The sequence below is a fragment of the Capra hircus genome, chromosome 4, assembly GCF_001704415.2.
Source record: "Capra hircus breed San Clemente chromosome 4, ASM170441v1, whole genome shotgun sequence".
Lineage (NCBI taxonomy): Eukaryota > Metazoa > Chordata > Mammalia > Artiodactyla > Bovidae > Capra > Capra hircus.
The window spans coordinates 104,710,265-104,722,625 of NC_030811.1; the positions used below are offsets into that span (position 1 = coordinate 104,710,265).

General features: G+C 41.6%; 1 protein-coding gene across 2 annotated transcripts in view; it reads right to left on the reverse strand.

Moving 5' to 3' along the window:
- Positions 2,140 to 12,361, reverse strand: part of UMAD1 (UBAP1-MVB12-associated (UMA) domain containing 1) — a 255,741-nt gene continuing 245,519 nt past the window's right edge. For both annotated transcript variants that reach the window (XM_013963152.2, XM_018047374.1), the window contains one exon: positions 2,140 to 3,874. In XM_013963152.2, coding sequence (XP_013818606.2) covers positions 3,617 to 3,874 — 258 coding nt within the window. In that variant the 3' untranslated portion in view covers positions 2,140 to 3,616. The remainder of the gene's footprint in view (positions 3,875 to 12,361) is intronic.

Here is a 12,361-nt window from a genome sequence, read left to right on the forward strand (position 1 = left end):
CTCCAATACTTTGGCCACCTCATGTGAAGAGTTGACTCATCGGAAAAGACTCTGATGCTGGGAGGAATTGGGGGCAGGAGGAGAAGGGGACGACAGAGAATGAGATGGCTGGATGGCATCACCGACTCGATGGACATGAGTTTGGGTGAACTCCAGGAGTTGGTGATGGACAGGGAGGCCTGGCGTGCTGCAATTCATGGGGTTGCAAAGAGCTGGACATGACTGAGCGACTGAACTGAACTTTCATTTTATATTGGAGAACAGTTGATTAACAATGTTGTGTTAGTTTCAGGTATATAGCAAAGTGATTCAGTTACAGATGTATCTATTCATTTTCAGATTCTTTTCCCAGTTAGATGACAATACTGAGTAGCGGTCTGTGTGCTAGGCAGTAGGTCCTTACTGTCTGTTGTATACACAGTAGTGTGTGCATGGTGATCCCAGTGTCCCGTTTACCCCTCTCCCCTCCCCTCCTGGTAACTGTAATTTGTTGTCTACATCTGTAACTCTATTTCTGTTTTGTAGGTAAGTTGATGTGGACCATTTTTCTTTAGATTCTACATATAAGTGCTATCACATATTTGTCTTTCTGTGTCTCCACTTAATACGATAATCTCTAGGTCCATCCATAGTACTACAAATGGCATTATGTCATTCTTTCTGAAACAGCTGAGTAATATTCCGTTACACACCCACACCCCCAGACCCTCCCCAACACAACTTCCTTATCTATTCCTCTGTTGAGGACATTTAGTTTGCTCCCACGTTTTGGCTGTTGTAAACACTGCTGCTATGAAAACTGGGGTACATGTGTCTTTTTGAATTAGTTTTCCATTTATACTGTTCCCAATTTATCATTTTACTTTGATAGAGAGAAAAAAAGTAGTATCAATGAATGTTTACTTAAAAAACTACTTGTGTTTCTAGAAATGTTAACAAAAAATGCTTTTTTGTTACATTTAATGGTACAATTTTTAAAGTTCAATCACAATTTAATTAACCACATTAATAAATTGGTCAGAATCACCTCTCTAAAGAATACAAATGTCAGTAAAGAAGCTGAAAAAGAAATATGCAACTTCCTGAATATATTTTAGGGTTAAAAATTCACTAAAGTTTCTTGTACATTCTGTATCAACAGTATTTTATAATGATTACTTATATTGAGGAAAGGGACCATGATGCATGATAAAGAGAGGAATAAAGAAAATGTTCCCTGTGGAAGTCTTAACTAAGGAATTACAGAGGAGTCAACCAACCTATTTCAGCAATGTTTTCCTTAGTGAGATATTTAATAGAAAAAAATAATGGGGTGGGAAGGCTCTACAATAAATGTAGGTAGCTATTTTTATAATACACTTTAAGCAGGTCAGTTAGTATGTATTTTGCATTTAATCAGACTGCTGTGTGTGTGTGGTTAGTAATAAGAATTATAAGAGCTCTGTTTCCGGAACACCTATGTTGTTTTCAAGCTTTCTGTTGTTAGGCATTTAACATACAGCATCTAAAACCCTAACACAACCCTGTAAAGTGGATACCATTATTATGGACTCTAGAAATTGGGGCACTAACTAACTCCAAATCTCACAGCTGTTTAAGTGTAAATCATTACAACCTCTGGCTGCCTCAAATAAACCAGAGCATACAAACTTTGTTATAATTTATATCAAAATTATTAACACTATTCAAGTAAATATTTATCACTAATGAGGTGACTTAAATCACTTCATCTTTCTAGGCTTCAAGTTTCTCTTGGGTAAAACGAAGTTGGATAGTTGATTTCTAATGTTTTTTCAGTTTTAGAAGAGTAACAATTGATTTATATATAGAGTAAGAAAATTAAAATGGCCATGTTTACAATGTTTTGTTAAAAACAGGACAGTAACACTGGCCTTTACTGAATTTTGTGATGATGGAGATCTACCTTGAGCTGTTAATGTGATTTCTCCCAAATCCCTGTAGTCTTAAGGATCGAGGACTAGTCATTTTACCTACATATCAGAGGAAATTTCATTTTTCTCTGCACTACAATAACTATGTACTTAAATCTTGGCCTCTCAAAGAATCAGTAACTTGCACTCAGATATGAATAACACAAAGAAAACTATTATTTCTGGATCTGAAAATATTAAAAAAAAATCAGTTTTTAAAATTAATGTTTATTTATCTTTTATAGACAAATTAAAATACTTGTAAGAATAATTAAACATGGTAGACATACATATAAATGAAATGTATAAGTACTTCAGACAAAATTTAACACATATCAGACAAATTGATGACATGCTTACCATTTGGTGTTAAGGTATATTCACATGAATATTGAAAAAAATGTTTTCACAAAAACTGCTATAAAATATTCACATTTGTCTTAGTAATAAATTAGATTTCCTAGACTGATGTTTTATGAAAACTATGTAAAGATCTGATTTAATCATTCACCTCAGATGGTACCATTATTTGTAAATAAAGCAAACTTTTATCAATATAAATGTACATTTAACTCTTAAATCATGTAACAGTTTATCAAGACCATGCCACATTTATTAAACAAACATGCATGCCACAGTAAAACTTAATTCATGTATTATTATGCACAGTGTTTAGTTTTGCTATGGCACTCTATCTTCATGAAAAATATAAGATTTGGCACAGAGTCAAAAAACTGTATTGCCACTAATCGGAACAGATGTAATTAAAATTTTCCAAGGCATAGAAAATACTCTATCGCATCTCTTCCCTTTATAGTTTATGGGCCAGTGGCAGCAATAATATCAGCAATAATACATATCATCACAAGCTTCTTTTCTCTGGGAGGCAGAGAGGCTGGAAAGGAATGCGGGTCTCTTCATAAACCAGAAATACAGGAGGTAAGGAGAGAAAATGCCAACTGAGGCAGAAGCAGGGGATGTTCTTGTAAAGCTGGTGAGAGAGCAAACCATGAAATAGCAAAAAATAAAGCCAGGAACCTGGGTCTCCATCAAGGTGGAGAAGACTGCCATGGGCTTAAGGAAAAGCTGTCATTCAAAAGAAACAAGTATCCGGAGCATTCTTCATACAGTGTTCTTGTCTCAGCAAACTACTGCTGCTTTCTAGGAAAAGTTGTAAATTTCCACATCAATGTCTCAATTAAGATTGAAGAAATTAAGCTAACTAGCAACTTTTTTTTTTTTTTTTGGTCTGAATTCATTCATAAACACAGTGGAAGGAGAAAGGGGATAACATTAAGTTTTCCTCCAAACCAGAGAAGTCACACTCTAAGTAGAGATTTCAGAGTTGTGCCAAAAAAAAAAAAATGCCTCAGTTCTTTTTCAGTTTTTCTAAGATACATGTGAGGTACTATATTTTGAGAGACTAGTTGACAATATCTTTCAAAAAACCTTGATAAATTAATCTTTGTATTTATTACTAGGGGAAAAGGAAGTAGATCTTAGGTTTAATTTTTATACAAATATGCTTTATTCTAAAAAATAGAGCAATGAATATATTATTATCTGCTTCATGATCCTTGCTTTCTGAGGACCTTTAAGGGCCTTTACAAAAAACATCAGACAAGTTAAATAAAATCGGCAAACTTTTGTTTCAAAGTTTGTTAAGGTGCACACAGACATAAAGATTATGAACCATAAAGTACTGAGTTTTCAAGAGTGAAATCATACCAAAACCTTGACAAGTTTTCGCTGACATCATAGGAGAGTAAGTGGTCAGGAAGATCACTGATGGTGCCCTGCACGGCCAGCACGTGTGGGGCCAAGGTGAAGGGTACGTCGCTCAGGAGCTCGGCCATTAGTGAGCTGTTCTCCAGGGTCTGGCCTGCCTTGTTTTCCGTCTCAGGCCCTGCTACAGTCACACTGGATGAGTTTTCTTTGCCAGTCTAAAAACACATATATATGTAAGTCATTTTGATCTTATGGACTTTGAGGTTATATGGCATTAATATATCAAAGCGTGGCATTAACGTATCAAGGTGATTGGGAAATGTGGAGTATATAAATAGTCCCAGGTTGTCATTGCTTAGCTGCTCAGTCCTGTCTACCTCTTTGTGACCCTATGGACTACAGCCTGTCAGGCTCCTCTGTCCATGAGATTCTCCAGGCAAGAATACTGCAGTGGGTTGTCATTTCTTTCTCGCTAGGATCTTCCCAACCCAGGGATTGAAGCCCCGTCTCCTGGAGCTCTCCTACATTGGCAGGCAGGTTCTTTACCGCTGAGCCACCAGGGAAGCCCATTCTCAGATTGGAGCGCTGCTATTTACTTACTTGAGAAACACATCCATCTATATATCTCCTAGGTGTTAAAATGAATCCGAAGCCCTACCCTTACTCAGATGAACCACCCACAGGCCCCTCTGATACAGATGGGCACTGTTGCCATTTCCCTAGCCCAGATCATGTCCACAAAGTCTCTCTCGCTGCTTTTCCAAGTCTGACGTCAGCTTTCAGGCTCCACAGAATCCCCAGCTTCTTTCTGAAATCTTCTATCAACACAGCCAAAGTGACCTTGCCCGCTTCAGCACGGTTACAGGGCAGCTTGCCCGGGCTAGTATTTGGCGTTTCCTTTATGCATCTTCGCTAGCTGTAGTTTCATGTGCTTACGTCTTAACCCCAAAGAGAATCTAGGGTCCTTGGGGGAACACAATCCATTGTACCCATCTCTGTATTCTCTGCCTTTCATACGTTTCTGCTTTGCCCTCATGTGTACTTGGGAACTGACTTCTAACATGCACCGAACTAGTGACTGATAAGCTGCCTTTGATGAAACTAAAATGCTATGTTATTATGTAAGTTATTCAAATAAGAATTGACATATTTTGTTCGACTTATTTAAAATTGGTGTCTCTTACAAGTTTACCAGAAGACATGCAGCACAAGCTCACAGCAGCACTCCGCGCAAGCCCTGAGCTGGCCCGGCAAGCTGGCATCCGGTCACCAGTAGCAGCATGGCCAATGAGCAGAAGTGGACCACAGCGATGAGAGTGAACAGCCTCTCACTGAAAGCAGCCCACACCTAACCCAAACCAGGTCAGGCAAAAATTTACTCCCCATTTCGCAAGCTCTCATCCAGGACCAAACTCCCGAGCCTTTACAAGGCCCACCACCGTGGGCCACAGGCATCTCCCTGACACCAGCCTGGCTGGTCTGTCCTTGTTCGGACTCCTCTAGTCCCACCACGGCTCTTGCACAGTCAGCCCATTTCTGCCTCAGGCTGGACCCTCCAGACCCTTCTCCCAGATACGCATGGGGCTCCTTCCATCCAATCCTTCCCAGTGTTGGCCCAAACGTCAATGCGGCCTTTCCTGGCTGTCTCATTAGACTGCGCCCTGAGCCCTCACCTCATCCCCTCCAGCATCCTCCACCCGCCTCTCCTGCTTCTGCCCTCCCTTGGCACCTGGTGGTCTGTTCTCTACTTTATTCTGATTATCATCCCTCAGAAGCTTAAGCAGTTTTTTTCTTTAATGTTCACCGCTGTATCCCAAATGCCAGATCCAGTGTCTAGTGCTCAGTAAGTATTTGGTGAATAAAAGAGAGTGGACAAGACTTTTGCCTGAGGAGGCCTTATACTATAATGGCTATAAATGCTGATAAATTCCTCTCTCTTAAGTCTAGAAACAAATGATTTTCTGTGTAAGAAATAACAATTTTATAAAACTTTTTATGGAAGTGCAAACTACAGAAAGGAGTACATCGTAAGTGCACAGCTGGTACATTTTAACCAGCGAAATACCAGAACCCAGATAAATAGAAATGGCCCTCGTGGTGTTCTCTTTCATTCACAGTCAACTGCCTACCCCCTCAGTCACCATCCCGACTTTTACTGTATAGACTGTTCACTTATTTTTTATGTTTTAAATGAGGGTAACCATACAGTATAAACTCTCTACGTTTGTGGCTTTTTTCATCCAGTGTGGTATTATGAGATTCATTTATATTGTTGTATGGGCTTCCCTGGTGCCTCAGAGGTTAAAGCGTCTGCCTCCAATGCGGGAGACCCGGGTTCGATCCCTGGGTCGGAAAGATCACCTGGAGAAGGAAATGGTAACCCACTCCAGTATTCTTGCCTGGAGAAGCCCATGGATGGAGAAGCCTGGTAGGCTACAGTCCACGGGGTCACAAAGAGTCGGACAAGACTCAGCGACTCCACTATACACTATATGTGGGATTATATTTTTTTAAGAACGTATTCTGCAGAGGAGATACTCTGTCAGGCATCTTAAAAGAACTGTTTTGTTTCCGTGTTGATAGCAGACAGTGAGGGGTATAAGGGTTGGGGAAGGAAGTAGGAAGACAAGCTGGGAAAGAGAGATGATGTGATGTAGATTAGGGCTGTGATAGTAAATGCGAGAGAAAGTGGTTGGGCTTTGGAGAGACCTAAAGGAGAAGGCAATGGCACCCCACTCCAGTACTCTTGCCTGGAAAATCCCATGGATGGAGGAGCCTGGTGGGCTGCGGTCCATGGGGGTCGCTATGAGTCAGATACAACTGAGCGTCTTCACTTTCACTTTTCACTTTCATGCACTGGAGAAGGCAATGGCAACCCACTCCAGTGTTCTTGCCTGGAGAATCCCAGGGATGGGGGAGCCTGGTGGGCTGCCGTCTATGGGGTCGCACAGAGTCGGACACGACTGAAGCGACTTAGCAGCAGCAGCAGCAGCAGCAGCAAAGGCTAAAGTCAGTAGGGTGTGCTGATGGAATGGATGGTGGCCTGTGAGAGCAAAAGTGGAGTCTGGGGTGAAACCAGGGTGGGCAGACATCTAAGGGGAGCAGTTAGAAGGCAGGGGGTGTGAGTCAAGCCTGGAGCTCGTGCGATCTGGTGGAGGAAGTCAGCTCGGTGTATGTTTAGAAGACAGAAGGAGGAGAGAAAGTGAAGACCAATACGAGAATAGGCTACTTTCTGAATAGTATGCTGCAAATGGGAAAGAGACATGGCCAGTAGCTGGAAAGGAAAGGAGGGCCAAGACAACTTTCTCTTGATTTTTCTTTTGGTTCTGGAAGTTGGGAGCAATAATGGTAGTTTATATGCTGAAGAGAAGAGGCCCCTAAGAAAGGAAAACTCCGTGGAGACTCTGCAGAGAAGGAACTGCTCTCTTCACTGGCATCCCCCCAACATCTAGAACAGAGGCTCTTAAGAAGTACTTGGGCAGTGAGTGAATGAATGAATGAAGGTACCAGACGCATCCCTATCAGGGTTGTTTCACAGCTTCCTGTGAAAATAAATCACCAGAGTACTTTCATAGGGTGGCAGCTAGAACAAATGTAACGCCACCCAGTGATGAATCCGATTAGACAGGTCCATGTATGCACTGACCGAGCAGAGTCTGCCTCCTGAAACCTAACTGGGACTTAAATAGTACGTGTCCTTGCGTCAGCCAAGAGCACAGGCATTGGTGAGTAACAATGCCAGGACTCTAGCCTCTTTAAAGGGCATCACTATACACTGGTTTCCTCAATATTATGCAAACACCAGGGCTTTGGTTACCATGGAGCAGCATGGCAGAGTGTTTAAGAACACATATTCTAGAGTCAGACTATTTGGGTTGGGTACAAATCCTGCTTAAAAATAAACAAATGGCCCAGGACAAGTTATTTAACTTCTCTGTGTCTTTCTCCTTAGCTGCTAGGAAATCAATATTAGTGCCTATTTTATAGAGTTGTTATGAAAATTGTATGAATAATCGTAAGTAAGTAGAATAATCCTGAGCACATGCTAAAGTGAGTGATAAATAAAAACTTAAGAAACGTCAGACCCCTTTTGGCTTTACGTAAAGTCCAGGATCCATCCAGTCCTTTTGTTTTTGACATTCATGGATGGTTCAAACAATCTTGCCTTCCCCTCTCCTCTCAGAGCTTGTCTTCTCTCTTAATCTCACAGGCAAATGTTCCTTAGGTCTGCTGATCACATCCCATACTTGAGCTTTCCTCTCTTTCTCCCTTGAGTACTGAACGTGTTCTTCAGTTTCATTAGCCGGATCATCTCCTTTCTTAAACAAAAGCATTCCTAAAATCTCACCTTCCCACTAAAAAAGGAGGCATGTGACCCAGAGCACTCTGTTTTCTAAACATACAAGCTTCTAAGGTTTACCTCGGGCAGCGCTATTTTTTCCTTTGTTCATGCTATTATTAATCCTCTTCCCTCTCCTTTACAAATCATTCTTGCTGTCAGAGCATAATTCCTTGAGGACGAGAGCGTATCTAGTATAATAAAGGAACTGAGACATGTGGCTTCTTGTTCAAATTCTTCTGATAAAACTGCCATCTGACCTGACGGAGGCTGCTTCATCCACCTGGGCCTCAGTTCTCTGTCTGTCAAATGAACAGTGAGGGCAAAATGATGGTGGTGGTGACGATGATAGCAACTAGCACGTATTAAACACTTAAGTATATAAGTCTTACAACAGCTCTGTAGGGCGTGTCCTATTACTACCCATATTGCCCTGTATGCACCCAATCTCATCTGATCTTGGAAGCTATGCAGAGTCAGGCCTGGTTAATACTTGGATGGGAGATGAGTTTCAAATTCAGTTACCATGAAAAAACTCTATATTCTAAGCACACTTCAGCCATGCTTTGGTAGACTGGCTAACTGAATGAACAGAGCCTCAAATATTTAGGGGAAAACATGATAGTTACTTGGCTTAGTAGCATCTCAGCTTAATTTAGAAGGAAAAAAAAAAAAGAGACCCTAATATCTCTTACCTTTAGGAAGAAAAGATTGAGAAAATCATTGAGGGGACAGATTTTAGATTGAAGAAGGATGGAAAAGAAAGCATAATTTAAGAAAGATTTCTCCCTGGAAACAAATCTCCCAGTAGCCTGGATAAACCATGGGGAAAACAGCATGCTCAGTGAAACAAGATGGTCTGTGTGTAGATGATGGGTGAAGAGGACAGAGAGAAAGGAACGTGGGCATGTATTACAGTATTCTTTCCTCCTCTGTATATGTTGGAAGGCTTTGCATAGTAAAAAGTTTCCAAAATTTAAATTAAAAAAATGCCATGCACACACTATTCCATTAAATGCCCCCTAGAAAGATCTGAGTATCAGCGGTCTGTATGTCTTGACTCCAGCATCTTGCTCTTAACAGTTGGCTAGAATGCACAGGACAGTCTCCAAGGAGGCTGCCTGCCCTCTTGGCAGCAGGGCAAGTGCCACGATGCAGCTGCTGCTGGCATGCTGAGAGTTGGAAGGGGAGAAATTAGACAGCGAAATAAGAGTAAGTCACAAAGGGAATGGGAGTCAAAACTCAAGGACCCCACACCTACTAACCCTGATCACCAAGTCCCGGACTTGGCAGCCAATGGCAGCAGCGGTGGGGGCTGAGGGCTGAAACAGGTGCATGAGTCCCCCAGCAAAAAGCAGCCTTCTCGCTCCGACACAAAGTCTTTCAGTTTTTTTCCATTTGCATAATAAAATGGGTCTTTAAAGGGAAGAATGAGTATGTCAACCACAATAGAGTGGGAAGAAAAGAATCAATTAACCTTGCGGTTTATAGCCAAATTTTTAAAAAATTACTTCAAATATTATGCTCATAAAGCATAGTCATTATTTTTGTGACTAATCTTGCTCACAGAATTACTGATATGATGATACTCTTGAATATAAGGTCCTTCCTATACTGTAGCTTTCATAATGCTTTTTCAAATTAAGTTTGCCCTTATAAGGGTAAGTGAGAGTATACCATGACAGAATCATTTTTTAATCTCAGGGAGAAAATAAATTTCCTTATCTACATCATTTACAAATAACCAGGTGTTTTCATGTCTGTAAAAAAATTACTTCTTGTTTGTCAGTTAACCTGTTAAAAATGGGCTAGCCAAGTGTATCTTGGGTTCCTTACATTCTCTTATCTTTGCTTTGAATGATTCAGAGTGGTTTATAGGCTCTATTCCTCCCTTTCTTGCAGAAGGGCTGTAAAAATTCATGAGGCTCAATCTGTAAAATCTTCGCAGAGCTTAAGGAAAAACACACTCTGAGAATACGAGGCACGTAACACTTTTTAGTCAAGGCTCAGAAAAATGAAGTCACCTCTCCAGAGCATCAGAAGGTTAGTGGCGTCCTTCTGAACTTCATTCTTGGGTGTGTGGAAGCAAGAAAATGCAGGTTTAAGAGCAGACTACTACTACATTTTTCCTGGCACAAAGGCCCCACTAACCACCAGGAAATCTATAAAGGGTTGCCGACTTTGCAAACCCATTGACAATTTGGAGACTTCATCTGCTTAGCCATACCTGACTTAAGTATAAATAAGTTTACTAATATGAATGGCACCTATATTTGGCATCTTTTAAAACCTCCTGCCTTTTTCAGTAACCTGTGCCTCAGATAAGTACAGATAAAATAGTGTCCTATAAAAGCAAAATACTGAAGCATTAAAATTTAGAAAGCAGCCTTAACCCCAACAGTAATAGAACGTATTAAAAGAACATGCAATCAGGTATAAAACACTCATCTAACACATTCAATTTACATACAAAGAAGGTAGCTATATCAAGTGTATTTCTAGGAAACGAGTTAGAGGAAGAAGAAGTAATACCAAGCTTTGGCTGTCTATGCCTTTAAATTTTATGTCTATAAATAAAAGACATATTCCTTTGAACAATAGCTTGAACAGGGAACACCGTACTCCTGTCGCTTTATCTCCCCAGATAACGATCCATTCTATTTTGGCTTCAGCTGGTATCTGCTTGCATCACATTGGTGTCTTGATTTGAGGGCAGGAAGGGGAGCAACTCTGAGTCAGAAGTATCAGGGGACGAGAGGTTAGAAAAAGGTGATACAAGCAGGGCACACTGCAGACAGGACCCAAACTTCTTATTTCTTCTAAAAAGCTACTTGCCAGTAACTGTCTGGCTAGCTGATAAAAGCCAGAGGATTGGGCTCTTCTACCTACCTGAGTCCTAAGCAGTGGTCTCCCTTCAGCTGGGAGAAATTATACCGCAAATGTAGAGACTACTTCCTATTTTTCTGCAAATCCCCACTACCCAGTACAATTGTACCTGAACATAACAAGCACCCATTAAATATTGTGAATGGCGTGGAATCTGGCCCCCTTGTTTCTCTGATTCCTTCGACCTGATTTTTAAATTAAGGGGTTGGTCCAAAGAAACAAAGAAAAGCCCAGAATACTTCATTGCTGATGCAAATAAATGAGGCAGAAGAGAGCTGAAGGCACGGAAATGGCTGTGTTCCATGCGACTTGGGCTCCCAGATCAAGGATGCTACATATTTTAGGAGCAAACTAAGATGCTGGGTTAGAAAGCAGGTATTTTCTTTGCTCCCTCTTCTCTCTGATCTAGGACATCATTTCAGTTTGCATTTTGGTTTGATACTCTTGTTTCAGTGTTTGCTCCCTTTTTCTTTTCTCCCCCTCAGTGTTTCCACCTGCCTGTGCTTCCTGCTTCTCCCATCTTTAAAAAAGAATAAAATTTTCTTGACTTCCTCTTTTCAGAACTCCAGCTGAACGTATACAAGTGAAGAAGGGGAAGCAAGCTGGCTGGCACTTGCCTCTGTAATCTGTTCCATGTATTCTTGGAAAAGTGGCTTGACTAAAGCCGGAAAATCTTTAGTACCAGCCAACTGGAGTGGGGGAGAAGTGGAAAGAGGGAAGAGGAGCATTTTAGGAAATGAACCAGCAAGAAACACAGTGTGCAGCGGGGGATCCTGTTTTATACTGGTTTTGAAAATATAAAGGGCTGTTTCAGTGATTCTTTTAAAAAAGACATTTAAACACTTCATATATTAAAAAAAATCGTGATCTTTAATCTTAAGCTGTCCAGAGATCTCCGATTTTCCCAGGACGTCCTCCCCACCCCTTGACAGCGTGGATTTCGCCCTTTCTCTTCTCTGGCCCAACATCATCACCTTCCTCCCTGCTGTCAGCACGTGGCCAGCCTCCTTATCATAGAGAAAACAGGAGCCATCTGCTGAGGATCCCCCCTACCTGCTACGTTCACAAGCCTCACCCGCCTTCGCACCCACCTGTGCCCCCCTCCTGCCATCGTGGGCAAGCTGCCCTCCTCCCACCCAAAGAGGACCCTTTCCTGGTGCTGCCCAGCCATTCTGTCCCCACTCTTCCATTAGAAGGTGGCTCCTAATTGCTCATCTTTCATACAGGCAGTTCTCCATTTACAGAAAATTCTCCCCGCGTCTCTACGGCCCCCTGGCACCTCCTCCGCTGACCTCCTCCGCTCCCCTCCCCACCACCGCTATCTTTCTACTTTGCCTCCCAGCCCGGCTGACACCACCGTTGACGCTCGCTATCTGCCTCATTCCTCACCCACTGCCATCTGCCTCTCTCTCTGCCCCTCTACTGCCACTGATTTCAAGGTTACTCATATAATCATTCTGTCACTACGTTCAGAAGA